At 46.4% G+C, this 23,812-nt stretch overlaps 1 protein-coding gene across 2 annotated transcripts in view; it reads right to left on the reverse strand.

Annotated features, from left to right (window-relative positions):
- The window catches only part of LOC119453404 (uncharacterized), a 59,632-nt gene that overhangs the window by 35,208 nt on the left and 612 nt on the right, over nt 1–23,812 (reverse strand). For both annotated transcript variants that reach the window (XM_049667849.1, XM_049667848.1), the window contains exon 2: nt 9,088–9,175. In XM_049667849.1, the coding sequence (XP_049523806.1) occupies nt 9,088–9,175 (88 nt within the window). The remainder of the gene's footprint in view (nt 1–9,087; nt 9,176–23,812) is intronic.

The raw sequence follows: 23,812 nt of genomic DNA on the forward strand, positions 1-23,812 counted from the left end.
CACTCATCACGAATTGACCATAAACAGAAAGTTGAAGGCATTTTTTTGCAACACAAACACATTTTATTTTTCCTTCATACCGCACACATTGAACGATTGGAACTGCCTACCTGATGACACTGTTTCTATTTCTGATCACTCTCTTTTTTGCCATTCTTTATCTGCACACCTATATTGTGATAACCCTGCTTAATCACCTGGTGCATTTCTTCTCCTCACTGTTTTCTTTTTCGTATTACATGTGTCGTGATGCCTGCAGTCAGTTTCTTGTGTTTTTTTCCCACGTTTTTACGTGTGTTTTTCTCCATTTCGAAGATTTCTTTTACTTCATATTTTCCCGGTAATATTGTATAACGTGTGTTTATTTCTGTTCAGTCATGGCTCAATCGTAGTCATTTGTAGTTATGGCTCAATCACTGCAATTCTTTAAAGCTTCATCTGTGAAAATTATATATTTTGGAGGCACATTTCCTGTACAGGTGAGCAAAGCTACATTAGCGAGCATTTAACAGTTTGTTTGTTGGCTATCGTCAATAAAAGCTTTGAAAGAATGTTTTCTTTGTTAGCTTCATATCAATCATACGCCAAGGCAATGCTGACGATAGAACTCAGATTGTGCACTCTACATACCAAATGCATACCCTATAGCAAAAAACAATGACTTCCAGTGCCTTCCAGTGGCAAACCAGGGCGCTTTTAACGGCGGAGCTGTTTAAGCCGCCCGTAATGTGTGCCGCCTGCCACTGCGTTGCCTAGCAACCAACTCGTGGTGCGTCGCGCGCTATGCTCGGGAGAGAGAAAGAGAACATGAGAACGAGAGAGAGAGTGCGCGCGTCACGCGCTATACCAACACCATCTAGGTGGTGTTGGATAGCTTCGCCGAGCTAGGGGAGAGAGCCGAGAGAGAGTGAAAGCAGAGTATGAAAATAGCATCGCGCAGCATAGCGATGCGAGGTGGAGAAGAGGGTGAGGCATGTGGTAGTGGGACGCGAAGAGCTACTGCCGACGCCGAGAGCGTTTCGCCGCGTTCGCGCCGAACGCGCCTGGTGTCCGTGACTGCAGCCGATGCCTCTGGCGGTGGCTCGGCAGGTTTATACCTGAAAACTGAACACTAGTTGCTTCCGAAAGACTGAAGCGAGAGCTAGGAAAGCTGAAACTGAAAGAGAACATGCCGCGTTTAGATTGAGGGAAGCCGAGAGTTTGTGTAGGCGAAAAAATGAAGATCCGGAGGCTTGTGAACGTTGCCGGTTGAATTCATCGCGTACTATGCCAAACATCGCGAAGAAATCCTGAGCGCCAGCAAACTAAGTGTGTGGTTTCCCATTACTCTACTAGGCTTTCCCCAGTTCCGCTGGTCTCTGGTGCTAGCGGTAACTGAGCCACGCATAATTTTAAATGCGAAGTATTTCTTGGCGAACATTTGCTTCTTTGACAATATCTATCTATCTATCTATCTATCTATCTATCTATCTATCTATATCTATCTATCTAGACAGGAAGAGAGCGGTGTGGATCAGAGAACAAACAGGGATAGCCGATATTCTAGTTGACATTAAGCGCAAGAAATGGAGCTGGGCAGGCCATGTAATGCGTAGGATGGATAACCGGTGGACCATTAGGGTTACAGAATGGATACCAAGAGAAGGGAAGCGCAGTCGAGGTCGGCAGAAAATCAGATGGGATGATGAAATTAGGAAATTTGCAGGCGCAAGTTGGAATACGCTAGCGCAAGACAGGGGCAATTGGAGATCGCAGGGAGAGGCCTTCGTCCTGCAGTGGACATAAAATATAGGCTGATGATGATGATCTATCTATCTAGCCGCCTACGTCTTTGTGCTCTCATGGTTGTTTCGTTAACTTGGTATGTACCAAAGTTGGCATACTATGACAAGAGTATATGACGAACATAAATGATATATCATGACATGAATCTCATGACATGTGTGTCATGTAGGTCATGAAACAACCGATTACATCTTGGGGCTCTCATGGTCGTTTCATTAACTTGGTAGGTACCAAAACTGATATAGTATGACAGGAGTGTAAGAGGAACAACAATGATAGATCATGACATATATTTAATGACATGTCTGTCATATGGGTCATGATAATGACCCAGCGAAAAAAGTTGCAGTGGCTTAGCTCGGCTATGCCAGGACATACGTAGCGTTAGCAAAGGTTCAGCTGATTATTCTTAGCTTTCCTGGTTGTCTCCTACGCTCAACCGCTAATTGCCAGGCAACTACTTCGGGATCCGATGAGTCAAGCTTCTCCGTTCTTCTGCGCTGTTGAGCAGCATTTGCGCTCTCCTTCTCCATGGCTATACCACACTGGCAAACGCCAGTCAGAAGCGCAGCGGCTCCAGCGCAGTGTCAGACCGCGACTACACAGCGAGCGCGCGCCGGCGCCAGTGCGTCTACCACGGCTACGACGTCACTCCTCTGGAATGCGCAGACCGGCGGCGGTGAGTCGCGCACGGCAGCGGCGGAGTGCGCGAGAGGTGCGGGCTCCGGTGGCTCCGGTGCGCAAGCCGTGTGACATCATTGATCCTTGCGCATGCGCAGCACGGCTCTTGATGTGCCGCGCGAAACGGGCTTGGCTAGGCCAGTGTAGCTAACGCTACAAAATATAAACACTCAAAAATGCCGAAATGGGTTCGGATGTGTGTACTAAGTACAGGAAACTCTAAAGAATGCTGGTAGAAGAGATCGTACATGAGCATGACTCAGCAAAAATTACGTCGACTCAGGAAAAAAAATAACACTCAAAAACACTGAAGGAAACACTAAATGATGATGGAAGAAATCATAGTCATGAGCATGACTAAGCAAAAAATGTCGATTACTCAGCGAAACATGATAAACACTCAAACACCACTGAAATGTGTTCGTACATGTGTTTTCAGTGAAGGAAACACTAAAGGATGCTAGTAGAAGTCGTAGTCATGAGCATGACTCAACAAAAGTGAAAATGACTCAGGTAAAAAGATAAACACTCAACAACCACTGCAATGGGTTCGGACGTGTGTACTAAGTGACGGAAACAGTAAAGGATGCTGGTAGAAGTCATAGTCATGAGCATTACTCAACAAAAGTGACAATGACTCAGCGAAAAAAGAAATTATCACTCAAAAACCACTTGAATGGGTTCGGACGTGGGCACTAAGTGGAGGAAACTCTAAATGATGAAGGTAGAAATCATAGTCATGTGCATGACTGAGCAACAATGATATTGACTCAGCAAAAAAAGGTTAACATTCAAATACCACTGAAATGGGTTCAGACGTGGGTACTAAGCGAAGGAAACACTAAAGGATGATGGTATAAGTAATAATCATGGGCATGACTCAGTAAAATAGAGAATGACTCAGCGAAAAAAGAATAACACTGAAAAACCAATGAAATGGGTTCAGATGTGGTACTAAGGAAGGAAAAGGTCGAAGTCATAGTCATGAGCGTGACTAAAGCTTACACTTTAAGGTCTCTTAGGTGTAGCTAAATGGACTCCTGAGGAGTCATGATATGAATGTTATAACATGCGTGTGATATGGGTCATGAAATAGCCGCCTACGTCGTGGTGCTCTCATGGTCATTCCATTAACTTGGCAGGCTCCCCTCACACTGCTTCGCATAACATCGATTCCCACAGGGCGTAGCATCTGCCGGCTTTTTTGACACGGGATCGCACTGGGGACACTGGTGCATGCTGGGAGTCACTGGGACACTCGTGATATCGCTGTATAAGGGCTGGATCACACTGGACGAGACGCTGGTTTCATTACTAAGATGCTGAGGCTAGCGGTGTGCGCTGTACATGCGCTGGTTGTCACTGGAATTCACTGGCTCGCACTGGAAACTGCGTTTGTTTCGTTTGTGGCGCACTGCTGCAGTATATAGGCGCTGTTGAATATTAAATGCTTGACACAATTTTATGGGCAGGCACTCTCCTTTCCTAAATAGCGCTATATTTTGGGGTCATAAATGTCTGTTTTGTGTCGGCGGTGTTGCAGCTTGGAATAAAGATGCGTGAGATACCCATGCAGCTCACGCTGAATATCACCTTCGTTTTGTGCGTTTTCCTTTTGAATGTGCGGATAGCTGTATTCGTGAATGAAATTACGCAAATGCACATAACACCTCGTTTTCAGTAGTTTGTACGCAACCGGTGACCGCGAGTTGCGGCAGTGTTGTGCAGTCGACACGACACCCAGCAGCCATTCAGACGCGTTCAAACGGACCTCAGGAAGCCTGCCGCTGATATTATCGCATCGAAAACAAAGGTGCGGCGATTTTTGCGCTTTCACTTTCCCTAGTCTCCTAAAAATATTAGTGAAACGGTTTTGAGGCTCAAATACAAACACCATCGAGGAACACATCGAAGCCCACAGAATGGCACAACTCGAGAGATTAAGACTGACCTCCACAGGCAGGCATTTGCTTTCAAGGCTAGGCTACCCACAGCATTCACCCTGTAGGCAAGAGCAAGTCCCCGTTCCCTCAAACATCGGAACCTTACTCACCACAGCACCGATACCACGCAATATGCATCCAGAGTATCATAAATGTCACCGGAATGCACGTGTTAAATACCTTCGGAAATTCCTCAAAACCCAACCGGAGGGCACCGCCTATTACACAGATGCTGCCCAGTACACTCTTTCGACCAAGAACAAAGAAAAACAAGTGTCGGTGGTGGTGGACGATCAGGGTAATATCGTATCCTCGTGCAGCGTCCAAACCGGGGCTACGCTCACGGGGGAGACGGTGGCCATAGCACTCGCCATCAACCACATCGTCACTCGAAGGAAAAGATCAACAAAATACGACCACATCATAATAACAGACTCGCAAGACACATGTCGAGCCTACCTCAGGGGTCATATACCCCAGGAAGCTAACCGCGCTCTCACGGGCATACGCAAACTCCCCCCAACTCCAGAACCCTCAATACCACGCATCAGGCTGATTTGGACACCTGGCCACGCCTCACTGTCGGGCAATGACCGTGCTCATGCGGCTGCCCGAGAGCTAACCTGCCGGGCTCCTGGCAGTGAGGCGACCAACACAGATTAAGCCTTCCGCAGTTTACCCAACGCATACCGTGACACTCTAGACTATTAAAGACTAGGGCGCTTGCAATATCATCCTCCACCCAAATCCTTCTCCCTGAATGAAGCCGTCTCAGGGAGACGGCTTCAAACCAACTCGTATCCTATCCTTCTCCTTCTCAACAAGTTCTCCCCAACCTTATACCCCGCTACCTGCCCCGGCTGCGGTGCACCACCAACGAATTTCCACGTCATGATGGAGTGCCAAAAACTACCAACCGCTATCCCCATTCTAAAATCCCCGCAACCAGCATATGCGCAGTGGGAGACGATCCTCCGTCACTCCGCGCCTCAGGTCTGGCTGGCCCTGATACGACGAGCAAGAGCGGTAGCGGCAGCCATTGGGGCCCTGGACTAAGGGCCCCAACCACATTAATCCTTTCACGTTATAATAAAGTTTATTTCTTCTTCTTCCACTTTCCCTAGTGCACTAACAATAACAGTTAAAAGGTTCGGAAGCTCAAATGCAAACATTTCCACGTTCATCGTGTACCCGCGGCGAGATCGTTCACTTCCACCGAAGGTTAGGCCTACCGTACCCGCTTAGTCCCTCGACACTCTATTGGCTCGTCTGGGCTGAGGAATCAACACGTCTAACGAGGATAAATCAGTCTGCATTTCAGCTTTCCCATCGGTGGTATAGACCATTCTATCGTGTCTACAGTGTCAGCACAACAAGCAACGAGCGCTGATATGACGCGTTATAAACATATGTATATGTGCTGTCGCCGAAGGCTGCCAGCCGCACTAAGCGACTGCTTCACTGACGGATATATGGAGAGAGAGAGAGAGAGAGAGAATAAACATCTTTATTATGCAAATGCAGGTTTGGAGACGCGTCCTCATTCGAGAATGCCTTGAGCTCAGGCCACGTCCTGGGCCCTCGCAATCAGCCGTTGCTGATATGTGACTACACAGACGTGTCGATTGAAATGCATCCTCGAACTAAGGAAATGTAGCATTTCACTTGCACGAAGAACAAGAAACAGCTGTCAAAATCGGCAGTAACAGCCCGCACAGCGGGCCGGATCGGCGGTTCATTTAAGACATTTTTCGGAGTTATTATACTACTCGAAAAAGCAAATCAGTGTTGCAGCACTTCCAGGCATATTATTGAATACGTACAACTCTTTCTTTCTGATAGAGGCGTAACTTTTAGTGGCGGGGCGATAGCGCGTTTACCAAGTCTGTGCGAGATGCAAAAGTGAAACTGTGTCTGCCTGTTGACATGGCAAATTATGCATTGTTCACCACCGATCGGCGTGGCGTATCAACAAGGGTGCATTTCCCCCAGACGACTGTGCACTCAAAACATGTTTATGATGAACTTGACATTCAACCGGACTGGTACACCATTTTGGTGAGGTGCCTATCCTTACCACCCTTCTAATTTGGAGCCAATTTTCCGCCTAAAGTTTGAACGCTGCCTCTTCTGTGTGTGAATGTCATTGTGTCTGCCATTTCATGATTATACACAACTGGTGAATGTTTTAGTGGGCTGAATGCTACTGTAATAAATACCATGAAAGAGAAAAATCCGGCAGATACCACGCGCTGTGGGAATCGATGTTATGCGAAGGAGTGTGCGGGGAGCGTGCCAAGTTAACGAGTGACCATGAGAGCACCAGGACATTGGCGGCTATTTCATGACCTACATGACAGGCATGTTTTAACATTCATATCATGAGTCCTCAGGAGTCCCTTTAGCTACACCTAAGAGACCTTAAGGCGTAAGTAAGCCTTAGACGCTCTTGACTATGACTTCGGCCACAACCATTTAGCCTTTTCCTTCATTTAGTCTCACACCTGAACCCATTCCATTGGTTTCTTAGTGTCAACCTTTTTTCGCTGAGTCATTTTCCATTTTCGAGTCATGCCAATGATTATTACTTCTACCATCATCCTTAAGTGTTTCCTTCCCATAGTGCCCATGTCCGAACCCATTTCAGCGGTTTTTGGGTGTTAATACTTTTTTGCTGTGTCATTGTCATTTTTGCTCAGTCATGCTCATGACTATGACTTCTACAACCATTCTTTAGTGTTTCCTTCACTTAGTACCAATGTCCGAACCCATTTCAGTGGTTTTTGAGTGTTAATATGTTTTCACTGAGTCATTGTCTTTTTTGCTCAGTCATGGTCATCACTATGACTTCTACTATCATCCTTTAATTCCTTCACTTAGTACCCACGTCGGAACCAATTTCAGTGGCTTTTAAAGGTTAATCTTTTCTCGCTGTGTCATTATCATTGTTGCTCAGTCATGCTCATGACTATGATTTGTGCCTTCATCATTTAGTGTTTCCTCCACTTAGTGCCCACGTCACAACCCATTTAGGTGGTTTTTGAGTGTTAATCTTTTTTCGTTGAGTCATTGTCACTTTTTTGAGTCATGCTCATGACTATGACTTCTACCAGCATCCTATACTGTTTCCATCACTTAGTACCCACGTCCGAACCCATTCCAGTGGTTGTTGAGTGTTAATCTTTTTACCTGAGTCATTGTCACTTTTGCTGAGTCATGCTCATGACTATGACTTCTACCAGTATCCTTTAGTGTTTCCTTCACTTAGTACCCACGTACGAACTCATTTCAGTGGTATTTGAGTGTTTATCATGTTTCTCTGAGTAATCAAGATTATTTGCAGAGTCATGCTGATGACTATGATTTCTACCATCATCATTTAGTGTTTCCTTCACTTAGTGCCCACGTCCGAACCCATTTCAGTGGTTTTTTAGCGTTAATCTTTTTTGCTGAGTCATTATCATTTTTGCCTAGTCATGCTCATGACTATCACTTCTACCGGCATCCTTTAGTGTTTCGTTCACTTAGTACCCATGTCCAAACCCATTTCAGTGGTTTTTTGAGTGTCAATTTTTTTTCCTGAGTCGTAATTTTTCTTGAGTCATGCTCATGTACAATCACTTCTACCAGCATCCTTTAGTGTTTCCTGCACTTAGTACCCACGTCCAAACCCATTTCAGTGGTTGTTGAGTGCTTATATTTTTCGCTGGGTCATTATCATGGCCCATATTACAGGCATGTCACTACATATATGTCGTCATCTATCATTAATGTTTGTCATACACTCCTGTCGTACTATATCAGTTTTGGTACCTACGAAGTTAACGAAACGATCATGAGAGCACCAAGACATAATCGGCTGTTTCATGACCTACATGACACGCATCTAATGAGATACATGTCATGACATATCATTCACGTTCGTCATATACTCTTGTCATAGTATGCCAATTTTGGTACATATCAAGGTAATGAAACGACCATGAGAGCACAAAGACGTAGGCGGCTAGATAGAGAGATAGATACTGTCAACGTAGCGAATGTTCGCCAAGAAATGCTTGGCATTTAAAAAAGAAATCCTTCGAGCAGAGGCTGCTCAAGGTCGTAGTGTGGTTGCAACCTTTGATCCTGTTCAAGAATGGATTTCGTATCTGGACGCTTGTGTTTGTTGGCCCGGTTTCTTAACTTTCATTGGATTGCCCAACGTGTGTGAATTTGTTTTTCTTGTGTGTATAAATGTAACGCAACTAATTTTTGCATATAATTACTAATAATTTCATGCAATAAAGCCAAAAAGCGGCGTGGCTTAGTGGTGAGATACTGGGGTTGGGAGCTGTAGGTCACAGGATGGAATCCTCGCGGCTTTTTTTTTTACTTTTTGTTTTCTTTTTCATTGTTTTTCAACGCTCTCTGTTCCTTCTTGTATTTGAAAAAGTATATACGGTAGCCAGGCACCATGTGTTTCCCACTTTAGAGCTGCAGAGCTGCATTTCCCACCAGTACCCCGCGCCCAGCACCTCCAGTATGCCGCGCCTTGCCAGCGTCCCAGCATCCAGCATGTGACACTGGGCCCACAATCAGGCATGACGCTGGCAACTGGATACTGGGATTTGCCAATAGGGTATGACAAAAAAGAAATTTTATTACGGAGCAGAACAAACAAAGCGAGACCACTCACATTTCACGATACTTAACAGCCTGCTTGCGAGGACGATAATCATGTAGACAATCTGCCGTTTCATTGCACTGTCTTCTGCGCGTGAAAACTGTGAAAAAAAAGATCACATTTGTAATGGCCAATCCGGAATGAAAAAGGTTATAACCCCAACTCTGAAAACGTTACAGAATGTTCATTGTAGGCACAGACACCTTCTATGGCCTTAACGAGGCATTATCTTGTGCCCGAAGTATAAAGACTATGTAATATTAAGATGATGTTTGCTATAGAGTATTCCAGAAACGCTTTTTTAGACATTTCTCCTTGATTTCTAGGAGACTACTAGCGAAAGATAGACAAATACTGCCACACATTTTGCAGTTAGTCATCATCATTTTATCACAAAAGATGGAAATATGTGGCACACTTCTCTGCGTCAGAATAAATTGTAATGAAGAGGCGAGGCCTTCAAGCCTTATAGACGCGCTTGAACATAATGGTTAAAGCGGAATATAAAAACGACATGAAACAAAATGGAGGCGAGATGACAAAATCTGTTCTGGGTATACGTGTTGCAACGAAACCGGTATTTTTTTCACTCCTACTTATTGACATGGATGTTCTTCCTGCATCGCTACCACATAAATTCGCCATTTCTAATGACAAGTAAGCACACTCATAAAGAAATGAAACCATATTATTGAAAAAAAAACATGCAACTGAAATTCTGCACAAGGGTCTCATTTTAGGAAATACCACCTCGTGACGCATGGTTGCTATGACGTCGACTACAAAAAACAAAACACAAAGCCTGAGTTGTATGTGTGCTTTTATCTCAACGCACATGGTCATGATGATAATCGTCTAGTGGTGAACGAACCAGCAAATTCATTTGAATTGGTCTTAACCCTATAGTGCACGAATTATGGTACCATATGGGAATTTTTTTTGCTGTGTTATTGTATTTTTCGTCAAAAGAAAGCATTCTGAATAAAATATGTTTATTGAGCACATGGTGACAAAGATATCGGTATATGCCAAATATGGCACATTGTGCAAATCCACAGAAACCTTTTCCGCATTAGGTGAAGTGAAAATGGCAACTGAAGGAGGCGCTAGCTTGCCTCGTGAAACAGAACAAAACAATTGCTACCGGAATTTAAGCATACGTGGACCGCATTTACTGCAGCGCACACAATATTTCTTGTGCGAAGTGAACGCTTGCAGCGCTTTCTATTGTCGTCAAATTCGGGCCAGTGTCCCACTTGGTCCGCTCGAACAAGGCTACACAGCGCGCCTCCAGCCAACAAAACATGCATCGGATCCCGTTTTGGCGCCAAATAGAAAAGCGCGCCAAAGTCGACACTACTTTACTATGATTTACTAATGTTATACGCAATTGTTTTATTTACTCATCCATTCGATAATCATCATCTCCGTCCGAAAGGTCTTAATCTTCACTTCCAGAGGGAATATCAGCGCCAGTCGCATTCTGTCGAGGCCTCTCAACCGGTAAAATGTGCGCGAGTCCATGCTCTCACTCCAGCTGCATCCATGCGGAGATTTGCACAGTGTGCCAAATATGGCACATACCATCTTGCTGTCCAAGACCACCAGTTTCGTACATGAAAAAAAAAACTTCTTATTCCTGTTTGCTGTTTATCCCTAAAATTAGAAAACTATAATTTTAATTGTTGTTGCATACATTTAAAATACAAAAAAACGAATGTTCAAACCCAGCGCCTAAACCAAAATAATTTTAAGTGTTTTTTCAAGACAACAAATGTTTCTACTTGGAAAGCTTTCAATAGATGGCAGTACAAGTTTAATTCAAGATCAGGAAGGCTATGGGTCTTGTTTTGGGTGCATAATTTTCTTCGTCGGCTTTCTTGCAATAGCCTAAAAAAATTACCACTATGTCCCAAATTTGGCACGCTCGGAAAAAGAAGGTTAACGTGACAAGCATGGTGAGAACAGCAACAATGTTACGAGGATGGCTTAATTTATAGAATAATTTCTTACGTTATCTGTTTAGGCACAAAAAAACAACGTTACTGCAAGCCTTCTTTAATTTCAAGGAAATGTGCTTGCGCAAGCATTTGCCACATGCAGTGCTTTTTTTGTAATTGCACTTGAAAGATGATGTATTTTTTGTGTTTGTAGGATGCAATATTCCAGGAAACGCAGGCGTGTGAGATGACATGTGAACGACAATAAATGTCTCTTGTTTTCTTCCCAGATTGGGTTACGTTTTCTTGTCTTGTCATGCTTGATTGGCGCAAAATAGTTAAATTTATAATACACAGAAAATATTTTCCATCTTCCTTACTGCCATTTGAGGCACGTAAACAATGTGTACGCAGTGCTTAAGAAATAGCGTGGAAATAGCAAAATAAATTGAAGGCTCAATTTCGCCTTAGGTTTGCTTTCCGTTTGCGCTCTCATATCGAAACCTAGAAGTCTTGAATGGGCATACGTCGTAACGTTATCCACAGTGCTTGCGTTCAACTGAATGGTACTATAAAACTTGTAATAACACCACTTCTACATGGCGGATTGCATCCAGAGTGCTAAAGAAATGGTAGCACTTGGAGCACGAGTAGTGGTCACGGGCATTATACAGGCCAGACCTCAACGTTCAGGTGTTATCTCCGTGGCTCCCCCCCCCCCCCCCTATAGGTGCTGAAACCATATTACTCTGGCATTCAACCTTCAATGACGCCAGCAACTGTAAAAATAAAAAAATTATAAAATGTTGGCTCCATCCCACGCTATGCCCACGTAACGTGAATGAGGTAGCGCTTGTACAAAGTGACACAAATCAAATATAATAGTACGGAAATGTAATGCTATTAACTTAAATGCAATGTTCCACCTCTCTATTCGGTCTGACGTTGCTCTTGACGTTGCTATTGACGTTTTCACTGCCCACGGCCACAATGGGTGTTGTTCTACGTCCCACTCATAACTGTAATGTGCACGATGCTCCTAGGTACCGGCGGCTGCCGAGCATCGGTGTTCCGCTTAGCGTTTACGAGTGAGCTAATGCTCTTCTTCGTCACCACCCTTCACAGTGTAATCAAGGTGGTTTTCTTCCGCATGACAGTATTCCGCTGCGGCATTCTTCTTCTTGCGGGGGACAACTGTTTATAAAAATTCTTAGGTCAACATTCTTGCACTTTGCCGATTCCGCGGATAAATTATTGTAGTCTGCAATGGTTCGGGCAAAATGTGCATACTGCTAAGGCTGCTCACCAGACCCAGCTGAAAATTTTTTTATACACTCGAAGTGGTAAAATCTAAGCTATGAGCATTTTCCCAAAGTGAGTTTTCAAATCGGTTCCCTATTGGAGGAGGTAGCGCATTTAACTGTTCGCTTATCATGCCTTTGGAGGTGAACGTCAATGGCAACAGAGACAATCTGTCCTTTGCTTCGACTAGCGTCCGCAAATGGTGTTCCCTCCCTACCTTCGCACATCGCGGAGCCGAAGCACGACGTCATGTTCACGCGTCGAGCCAAACCGTCCTTTTTTTTTTGTCCCTTTTCGTTGCACAGCGCACTTACAGCGGCAGCGTTGTTCCTTCCGCATAAGATGATAAACCCAAGTCACGTGTCATAGTAGGTGACGTAGCTATAGCAGTTAGTTGCACGTGACATTTGTTCCTATAACCTTGGGATGCAGATTCGTTGAGAGGGAGGGCGCGCGGCGTTGGGATTGAAATTTCAGTTTTCGTGGGTGCGCAGGCGCTGTATTACTTTGACAACACGATCGTCGGCGCGTGATGTATACGTTGCGCTTGTCTGTTCACAATAGTGATATCTAGTGAGGGGTCATTTTAACGGGCCTGTCCTGTAGTGTTACTACCCAACGCTGCATGCTTAAATCTTTCTGAGACAAAAACCTATAGCTGTGGATAAATGTCTTGCTCGTTCAACGTACGCTTTGTTACCACTGTCTCATTTTGATTCTTTCGATACATTTGGCTGCTTGGGTTTCGGAAGCGAATTCTATTTCTTTTAGCGGCATAACTTTTTCCACCGTCTCCTGCTTCCCATTTGGGCATATAGGCCGCGGTTTAAAACTATTTTTGGAAATGTCCAATAATGGACATAAGCACAGTTGCACATATCCTGTTGCACATATTCAGAGGCAAAGCTTCTCGATGCGGACATACAGGCAGGAAGCCCAGGACCCACGGACCCTGGGGCCCAGTAGCCAAAATTGTGGTCTACATGACAAGACAGCAGCAGGAAACTGGCATCATTCAGCTCTCGTTAATGGGAGGAAAAGACAAATAAAGATACGCCTAAAAATTTGCAGACCCAGGCAGAATAGGATAAAGCGAAGCTATAATTAGTGCTGTGAAGAAAGCTGCTTTTGTTTAGAGGCAATTTGCAAGAAGAGGGCACACGATAATGTTAAACGAAAATTCACTCCCAAACGTCTCGCTCAATGTAAACGTAAGTTTGGGCTTTAGAACATGCAGTCCCACGCATGACAATGAATGAATGATGGCTGCGGTGTGAAGACTATACTGCTGGACGATCATGGTACGACAACAATCCGAGGAGAAAACTGCAATGACGATATGAATAGTACCTGACGGCATGTCGATGACTTTATTACAATAACAAATTCTACGACAGAATGGAGACGAGAGCATGGCGCAAATATATGACGACACTCGCTTGAATGAGATAGAATGACGACAATAGAACAGAAACGATAGTGTGGCGACGAATGTATTACTACCAAAATATGACGAAAATAAAATGACGAAGAAGAGATGACGACTATGCGATATCGAGAATGGTACGACGGCAACGTAATGACGAGTACAATTTTACGATAACGGAATGAGGACGACTGTATGACCACGATGCTACAACGCGATGCCGATGCTGAAGACATAGTGACGGTATAACGACGACAGCGAGACAACGATGGCGTGAAGATGTAAATGATGGAGCTGGAATGTGACGACGGCGTGACAACGTTACCATGAACAAGGTGGAATGGTGACGACGCAATAATGTGACAGAATGATGACCGCGGTATCACGTCAAAGGCATGGCCACAATGAGATGACGACAATGTAATCACTAGTATATTATGAAGACACTGGAAAGACCGCGACAGCATGACAGGCGATGCTGTAATGACGATGCAATGGTGACAATGACATAGTGACGATGGAATGATCATGACGCATTGAGAATGAAGGTATGAGGACGATGGCTCATAGATGACGGAACGATGGCGTTCATATGACAACGCAGTGGGAGCGACCGAGCGAAGATGGCGGGAGAATGATGATGACATCACACCGATAAAATGATGACAATGACATGAAGGTGGTGAATTGAGCATGACGGCGAAATGGTGTTGAAGCTCATGTCCGTGCTTGTCACGATATGTACGGAAGCGCGCGAAAAACATAAAGACATTGCCGTGTTCGCCGTGCGGCGCGTAGTGCGAGCCAGTGTTCTGAGCTGCTCAGCGTTGAAAGCCAGCCGATTATCGCTGGACGCCTGGCCCAGAGAACCCAGGTCGCCCACTACGCCATCCTCGGACGCCAAGGACCTGTTTTCCTGCTGGGAAACCGGTCTAGGGAGCAAGGCGAGTGGGGCAATTCGTTTTCGGATGCCAGTGACCTGCGTTCCTGCTGGGCAACCGGTCCAGGGAGCCTCAATGGCCTGTGCTCCTGCTGGACAACCGGTCCAGGGAGCGAGGCGAGGTGGCCGCTTTCCCGGGCCACTGTCACGACCAGCCTGCTGCCAGAGGCTAGAGCAGTAGAGGAAGCTACTGCGTGACTTCCACGACTGTGTCGGTTATCGTCGCTTCTGTAGCTGCAGATCCCATGATGCCGTGGTTAGGCCCATGGTGACGTCGTCCAGCTGTCAGCCGACCCTTCGGGGCCGACATCGGCCTCTACGCGTCAACGGGCTCCATGCAAAGGGAATGCATGGCGAGGGACCTCATATTTTACAACAGACACTCTAGTACCAGCTTCAGGACTGCATGTGTTAGTTAGTCTACCTTTTAAGTACCTGTCCATGTGAAGTCTGTATTTGTGCTGTTAATATATAGTCTGTGTTTGTGTGTAAACGAGTGGTCGATTGCGTTCCTTGGTGAGTGGTCCTGGGTCCAAACCTCATTATATTCCACCACAATCGAACATCATTACAATTCCATCACAATCTGGCTAGCTTGCCAGGATACCGCTCGTAACATCATCGAAGGAAATTATCCTCGATCAAGTGCACCAGCCAGATTAGCCATTATTGATTATCTGGCACCAGCCAGATTAGCCATTATTGAAGATTAGCCACTTTTGGATCACAGCAAGGATTTTCAGGTGTGGAATTGCGTACGCGGATTGAGAACGAACAGGCAAAACAAAGAGCGGAACGAGCTGCGGAGAGAGAAGCAAGTAAGGAAGCCGACGAAAGAACTCGAGAAATTCTTGAGCTCAAATTGAAGCTACAAGAAGGAGCTCGAAGTGAATCCGCAAGAATCAACACTGATTCGATGCCTCTTCCGAGTGGCACCTCTTCAGATCTCAACCCGCAAATGTTGTTTCCATTGTTTCATGAGCGACGCGATGATTTGCACACATGCTTGCAAGGTTCGAGCGCGTGGCAACAGGACAAGATTCGCCACAAGAGAAGTGGGTATTTGCTGTGAGCATGTGTTTGAGTGGTGAAGCGCTAACAGTAATTGGCCGAATGACTGCCGCTGATTATTTAGACTATGAGAAAGTAAAGAAAGCTTTGTTGCAGAGATTTCGATTCACTGCGCAAGGTTACCAGGATAAATTTCGCAAAGCACGTGCAGAGGATGGAGAAACCCGAAGACAGTTAGCTGCTAGGCTTTCAGGGTGCTTCGACCACTGGATTGACATAGCTAACGTGTCCAGAACGTTCGACAGCCTTTGAGACAACATGGTCGTCGAACAGTTTATCCGGTGTTGTCACCCAAAGCTTTCTATATTACTGAAAGAACGAAAATGCAAGTCACTCTAAGAGCTAACTGACGCGGCTGATCGACTCATTGAAGCTCGGAACTTATCGAATCTCGGGAAGGTTTCGGGGGACGCAATAGGCTTCCCTAGGAATAAGTAAATCCAATCCCTAGTCATTTCAGCCAATCTATTCAAAACAGAAAAAAAATATAGGATTAGCAGTGCACTTATGTGCACCAAACATAACATATATAGCCCTGAATGTCACACCAAGCTTCAATTTCACCAGACACATGAGCAATTTATTCTCAAGTTCTACGTCTGTGGTTCTGTCTCTATTTGTCGGAAGAAGGCTGAGTAACAAAGCAAACACATTTGCATCCATACCACACAAACTACTTAGTGCACTAGGATTGCCTATAATACAGTTGTAGCCACTAAACAAACATGTCCTTGAGGAAGGCCCAACTACAGTTGTCACTACATGCTGCTGCTCAGTTTGTGTTGATGCTTCTAGTATTTGAGCGCCTGCAGAAATGACACCTTCAATAGGTTCAGGACAAGGATTGAGACACTCCTGGGGTGCTATGCAGGATACGCCGAGTTTGGCGAAACTCGGGATCTTCCCGAGCTCTGGCGACGCCCCAAGATGAAAGAACTAATAGTAACAAGACAAAGTTTGTCCGTTGGCACGCCTCCCGTTTCATTGGCTTATCTATATTCACTCTGGGTGGCTATCATCTCTTGGTCGTTGCCATATGGGCGGTGGACAAACTGGGGCTCACGTGATTATACGGTCGGTGCATGGTCGTGCCTTCGTTCACTTGTTTGTCGTTCCACCGAGTGCATTACAGGCACAAGGAAGTTATAAAATAAATGCATTTAGTACAATAATATTAGTCACTTTAACCTCGCTTATAAGCATTTTAAAATTTACAAGATGTACACTGAATGTGTATTAGGCTAATTTGTAGATTAATACGTTTCGCGTTATACCACGAGGGGACGCTCTTTCTTTTTTGCCTCTTGATTGGATTGGCGCGGCTCAATACGTGCTTGCGCTAGCATTCCCGAGCACAGATTCGTGTGCGCTTGATTTCCGCACTAAGCTTTCAACAGATCGCTCGCTGCTCCTTCTCTTTCCTCCGGATTGAATTGGTGCGGCTCGCTGCGTGCTTGCGCTCCGATTTCCGAGCACATATTGGTGTGCGGCTGGTTTTCCCACTGGTCTTTCAACAGATCTCTGGTTGCTCGCGCTAAAGTAAGGCTGTGAGACGAAGTGAGCGTCGGCTAGCACAGAAGTGGTTTGCCGCACGCTTAGCGTGTAAGCACACAGTAATGACGGAAATCAATGGGTCAGAAAACTACGCTTTATTTTCTTTTATATTGTGATGCACCTTCATACTACCTAGCGCCGTGCGATGGCTTCTAACCACCGCAAGAAAGAGTCTTTGCAGCGTACGTGGCCGTTGACTGCCGTCACATCCATCCCAGGTGGGACTGCAGCATTGGTGCAGTTACCCTGTACCCACCGCTGACGGGGTGGCGCTTCAATTTTTGACAATAACATTCTATGTTTTTTTTTTGCGTGTGAACGCCCGTGATGGGGTCCACAAAGTTCACGCTGTGGTTTACTGCCTCCCAATGCACATTGAGGCACAGCCCCGGTATCATCAACTAAATTTGGGATACAGTTGTATGCGGACAATTCGGTGCTATGAATAATGGTTCCGATTGAACATTGGCTGCAATAATGGCGCCTAGCGTCGTCGCCTTTCGTCAGTCGACCTTGAAAAGTCGCAGCACCCTTCTGGTCGCGCAGACCATGCCGAAGATGCATGGGCCACCATCTTTAACACCACCCTAATTTTGGCGGCTCGGTGAAACGTTGTCGCCCGTCATTAGGCGGCCTCGACTGTACTTTTGCTCGCCGCGAAGAAGGCACTCATCAATTTGCGCTATCTTCCCGGGGCCACCGAGTGGAGGTCGCGCCAGCAGTTCGTCCCTCGAGACCTCACGGAGGTATTTCCTGCAGTCGGCGATGATGTACTCGGACAGAGGAAACAAGTCGCCGGTCATCTCCTCGAACAGCCATATGTATACGCTTTTGCTCACGCAGTACGTGAGCCAAATCATTTGCCGCCTGGAGGGGTGGTCGTTCGGAGGGCCGAGGCGGACCGTGTTGGTGAAGTAACTTCTTTCGCCTCTCTGCCCGTGCAGTGCAGCGGTACCGTATAACTGCGAAACCTGCTTTCGGTACCTGTTACACCGGAGGGCAGCCCGCCATCCATTCCGAGTCTTCCTAAAAAATGAGACCACTTCTCCTTCACAAGTTGGTTAGTCCGGGTTGAACCCCAGGTGCTCGCAGGTGCCCCAGTACTTCAATGACGACACCGAAACTGTCCTGGCGCTGGGGTGGGGTGGCAGAACAGCGCTTGAAGCCGGAGGGAGCCGAAGCGATCGCACGAACTATTCCTCCACAGCCTAGTCACACCAATCTGTGCTGGGAAAGCATAATTTGCCCACCACGATGTCTCCGCAGACGACGGCCTTCGCCTAAATAGTCACACAGCCAGCGCATTCAAGTTTTGGAAAGGCAAAAATGACGCTGAAACTCTACGTCGGACATGTAGGGGAACGCGTCCAGACGGTCATATTCACGCATACTGCTGCTGTATGCGATGGCACATGCGCATGCTGCCGCCACCATGTTCCCGAGTTCAACTCGAGGGGGGCTTCGCGATGTACGAGTTTGGCACGAGTTCGCGTGTCAATCAAAATCATAGGTCACGCCCCGTGAGAGGCATGTAACTCTTGTGCGCGCGCCTACCATGGTTGAGCCACGCCCAACTTATTTTCCGGCAACAGCGACGTGGTGCGGAACTGAGAGGCATCAACAATCTTGACCGCCGACAGAAAATACGCACAGCACACTGTCATCGGTGAAGTACTGAGAACCACTATCAAAAACAAAGCGGCGACTTTCGCTGGCTTATGCATCTATCTTCTTTGGTAGTGATGACCCCACAACACGGTTCATTGTCTGCATAGTAGCGACGTAGCGCACAGCAAATAATTATTGGCACGACACTGTAGCTGCTTGCAAGGCGTCGATGTGCCATGGTGGATGACGATGATGAGCAGTGCGTAGTGTTTTCCAACGTCAAGGTATCGCAGCGGTTGTTTGAGATGGCTGCTCTGTCATCGGTGATGTATCGGACCCGCAGTGTCGCAAACACGGTGAGCGTCGAGAAACGCTCGCTTTTTAAACCCAGTGTGATAACATTTCTTCATCACAAGCACGGCACACTAAACAGTTGCAACCCCTTCCTGCGTTCGAAGTCTAATTTCCTAACTGCACACAGGAGCCACCACCCGCCAAAATGCGATTGCTGCGCTGTCGTTACTACATCCATCTGCGATCGCTGTTAACTCAGCAGCAAAGGCAATCGGCAAGCACATGGGAGAGAACAACACACTCAAATTCGCGCACGGAGCACCTTAACTGGGCAAGCGATGACAAGCGATCAGTGGCGCACCGACGGGGGGGGGATTCGGGGGTTGTAACCCCCCCCTGAGGCCGACTTAACCCCCCCTTTTGTTTAACCCCTTTTCTTTCCTTACGCATTTGAGTACTGCAACTAAGATGTAAGACGCGCAATCGTCTGCACACTCGCAAAGAGCGCAATTTTTTGACAATTTCCCGTGAAGAAATCGAAATTAGTGCTGTTTAGGTGGTATTGGCAAACTGTCAACCCCCCCCCCCCCCCCCCCCCCCTGGCAGAGATCCTGGGTGCGCTACTGCAAGCGATGAATTAATTGTGTCGCTGGGCAGCGTGCTCTTCTTTGCAATGCATCGCGGAGGCTTCGCGCACGCAGATAAACGGGCGCATTTGCAGATAAACAGCCGTTTTGCAGTGACAGTCGTTTCTCCCGTCTATATGGCTGGAGTGTCGTTTCAGTTGGTAAAGCGGCGGCCTTAATAGCCGCCTCAGTGAAGCACCTGCGGTGAACAATCCATGCCGCAGCGCTGCGTTGCCATTCCCCCAATAAACAGGGAATTGAAAGATCATTGTCATGACTGACTTTTTCAAGGATAGCACTGTAGCGCCCCTGGCGACTGCTCACCGTATGAACTCCCTCGTGCGTGCGATCCTCTACAATGTATCCGCTTGTAAGCTTTCGCCTCACTGTCGCCACTCGCGGCAAAAAAGTGCAAAATTTAGTAATCCGCTCGATCTCTGTTTGTCATCAAACATTTATAGCATTCCAAACGAAAAACCGATACTTTAAGAAGTAAAATGTTCGTTATTTTATTTGTTGTGTTTTAAAGTATTCGATTGAGGGAAAGTGTAGGTGGAAGAATGCACCGCATGTGCCCTGTTCGCGTTCGACGGAGGATAGAAAGATAATACCCGAAAGAGGAGGCACGCCCTTGACGCGCCCGAGAAAGGCGTGGCAAGCGGCTCACGGCAAGTGTGCAGATAGACAGCGGTACAGTCACAGTATTGCTAAATGGTGATAATACGTTGATAACAATACGCGGCGCTGGCGCGTTTTGCTGCGCACTCTTCTGTGCTGAAGCAAGGAAGCACTGTGCCGCGCAGGGTGCGCTCATGTTGTCATACGCGGCTTTATCTCGACATTTCTTTTTGCCTGCTGTTCTTGCACGTTCCTTGCTATCTCCGTTCACTGACTGCCATCGAGCAAACTCGGGTAAAACTCGTGCGAACGAGAAACTCGGGGCATCCTGCATAGCACCCCTGATCATCTGTAAGTAAGTTGCTTTCTTCTGCGCATCAGGGCTGCAAAAAAATTCAGGATCGCAAAACATAATTATTTTTGGCGACGAGCATTTTCAACGTATTGAAAAAATTAAGCAGCTAACTGCAAAATATTGAGTAATATAACAACACAGTAAAAAATCAAGGACCTACATCTTCTGCTTGTGCGTCCACAATTTGCCCAGACGTCAGAACGACTTGTGAAGCAATGTCAGCTGCAAAGCCAGAACTTGAGGTCTCGCTACTTTTTTTGCAGGTAGAGTGATGATGCATCTTGGTTCCTTTTCTTCCATCCAAGTATTGTAGACAGAATCACTATGTACACACACACACACACGCACATATATATATATATATATATATATATATATATATATATCGAAAGTGAAACATTACAGAAGAAAATGAGCAGTCTAAGGGCCCAGTCACACTTGCGACTAGGCGAGGTCACGCGACCAAGTCGCAAGTAGTCGCAAATGGTCGCTTTTCTCGAAATGCGACCGTTCGGGGCCAGTCGCTCACTGCTCGATTTTTCAGTCGCGCCACCGCAGTCGCAGAACAGCTGAACCAGTCAGATGCGAAAGAACAGGACGTCCGTATACGCTGACGCTTATTTTATTTTACATTTCCAGCAGACGTGAACGGCATATCGTGAGACATTTCGGTTTAGCAACTCATCAGTCGCATTTGTGAGTGTGAACACCGTTCGTCTTGAGTAGCTTTCTGGTCTCCAGTCGCAATCGGTCGCGCGACCTCGCCTAGTCGCAAGTGTGAATGGGCCCCCCTAAGAGGTGATGCGCAATGTTGTGGCAATATCACAACAGCCGTTTCTAAGGTACCTGAACACTGTGCTTCGCAAACGCGGCACACCCCTACTAAACCTCTCCAGTTCAGTTGTGGGGTCAGCTGGAAACGGCGGGCTGTAAACCACCGGAAAAATGGTAGGAACATATGCAGGGTAACCCATGGCGTCATTATTCTCACTTCCCACAAAGTGACGACTGCATGTTTTTGTGTTCGGCGTCGACAGCCATGGCGTGCCGTCAGGACTGCATATAGTACCAATAACACATGCAAAATAGGTTGTAAATACCCTACATTTATACGAAGCAGACGGCGCTTCTCTTGCACACTTACTTCACGCGTCAAACAGCACGTATCCAGCACTCCGGTCGCTCCGCTCGTACGGCTTCCCGGTAGAACTGCACATCAGAATTACGATTCTGATGTTCATGACAATTTACGACGCAACAATAACGGCGGCTACCGCGCTTCGTGACCGCGCGCTGCTCAGCGTAATCGTCAGGTCCCCCTGCTTTCGACGCGATTTGTCGAAGCAAAGAGCACTCGCTTTTCATGACCGGCGACGCAGACGGTAGCGCACAATATCGTGCGTACGTTACAAGCACGTTCGAGTCTGAAAACTACTCACAAAATTCAATACAATGCCCAAAGCGAGCGAGACGTCTGTAAGTCGCCGTCAATCTTAACCTACCCAGCCAAATTCGTCGCACGCCACCAGGCTACGCCACAGTACTTTCAAAACTCCAGCGCGTCAGCCCTATGGCGATAGTGTAAGAAACGCGTGGTGCCGTGCAAGATGGACTCTGTGGGAACGATGAAAACGAAATGGCGTTAGAGTACCACGCGTCGTCTGTATGGAAACAAAGCGTTGCATGAGCGGAGGTGTCTACGGCGGCTGCTGTGAATCGCACCCACGCGTCACCCACGCGCTGCCTCTCGCGAACTTCCGATTAGAGAGGCAGTCGCGCCGCACTTCGCTCCGTTTGCAACGTGCCGCACGAGACAGATTGTCCGCAGCAGCCAATATATCGGGAAATGAAAACACGTATACAAGTGCGATTAAATGTCGGATTATGGAGTATCGTAGTGATCGGTGATTTTTTTATTGCGCGAATATGTGCCGACAAAAGCAAGTGACACTCCATGTACAAGGATATCGGTGATCGCAGTCGGCGATCGTTCAAATCTGATCAGGAGGTCAAGCATGGCGGCTTTTATACAGGACTCGTCGAAGGCTCAGCCTAATCGCTAGTGCCCGCGTGTCGTCCACAAAGTACTACACAATTCACCTTGCGTGTACGATCAGATTAGACAAGGTGCGGTGACAACAGACAACGGATAGAACCATCGATAACATTTGCGAAACTTCTGATACATGCAGGCGCGTCTTGCGCCCAGCGATAACGTTTAACATTTGTCAGCCGGTGAAAACAGGTCACCACAGAAAGAAAACCAAGTACGCGTGTCTATATAGAACAGGCCTAATGACGCAGGAAACCAACCTCACTTTCCTTATAGTCTTTGAGCGGCTGTCAAGCTGTTTGTTCTTGGCAGAAGTCGAGGCAATCAAATATTGCCCTTTTCACGTCCTCTGTTCAAGTCAAGCCAGCGTTCGCAGCTCTTTTGCCTTTCATTTTTATGCTAATTTTCATTTTTACTGTTGCTTCTACACTTAATGCTTCACATTTTGCTGTAGCTTGATGAATGTCCTTTTCATAATGTCAATGCACTGCTTTTTCATAAAGATCTGAAATTTCAGCGTCAGGGGTACCATGCCCAAGACTGATTGCTGCAGTCTGGAAGTATTTCGGTGATAAGTTGAAAGAGAAAAATTGAATGAAATATCAACCAAGCTCCTAGCTTCAACGTTGCACTTCCATTTTGCAATAATTCACGCGTCGAAATAATACGCTTATAACTTGTTCTGGCTGAGTATACTCAATGATAATATACAGTGTCTTTCACCAGGCGAAAACATTTAGGTGCCACCTGAGCACATAAAGAAACGCGTAAAAATTGCGGCAGAACTCAATCCATAACCGATGAGTTCTGCCGCAATTGCAAGCATAACTGATGCATAACTGAACCCAATCCATAACTGATGTGTTGTCGTAAACTTGGGTTTGACAGAATATGATGTTTAATCTAGCGTTTTTGAGTGGTTTGAAGTTTTGAATTATTTGTAAAATGAA

This window comes from Dermacentor silvarum, chromosome 5 (genome assembly GCF_013339745.2).
Source record: "Dermacentor silvarum isolate Dsil-2018 chromosome 5, BIME_Dsil_1.4, whole genome shotgun sequence".
In the NCBI taxonomy this organism is placed as follows: domain Eukaryota; kingdom Metazoa; phylum Arthropoda; class Arachnida; order Ixodida; family Ixodidae; genus Dermacentor; species Dermacentor silvarum.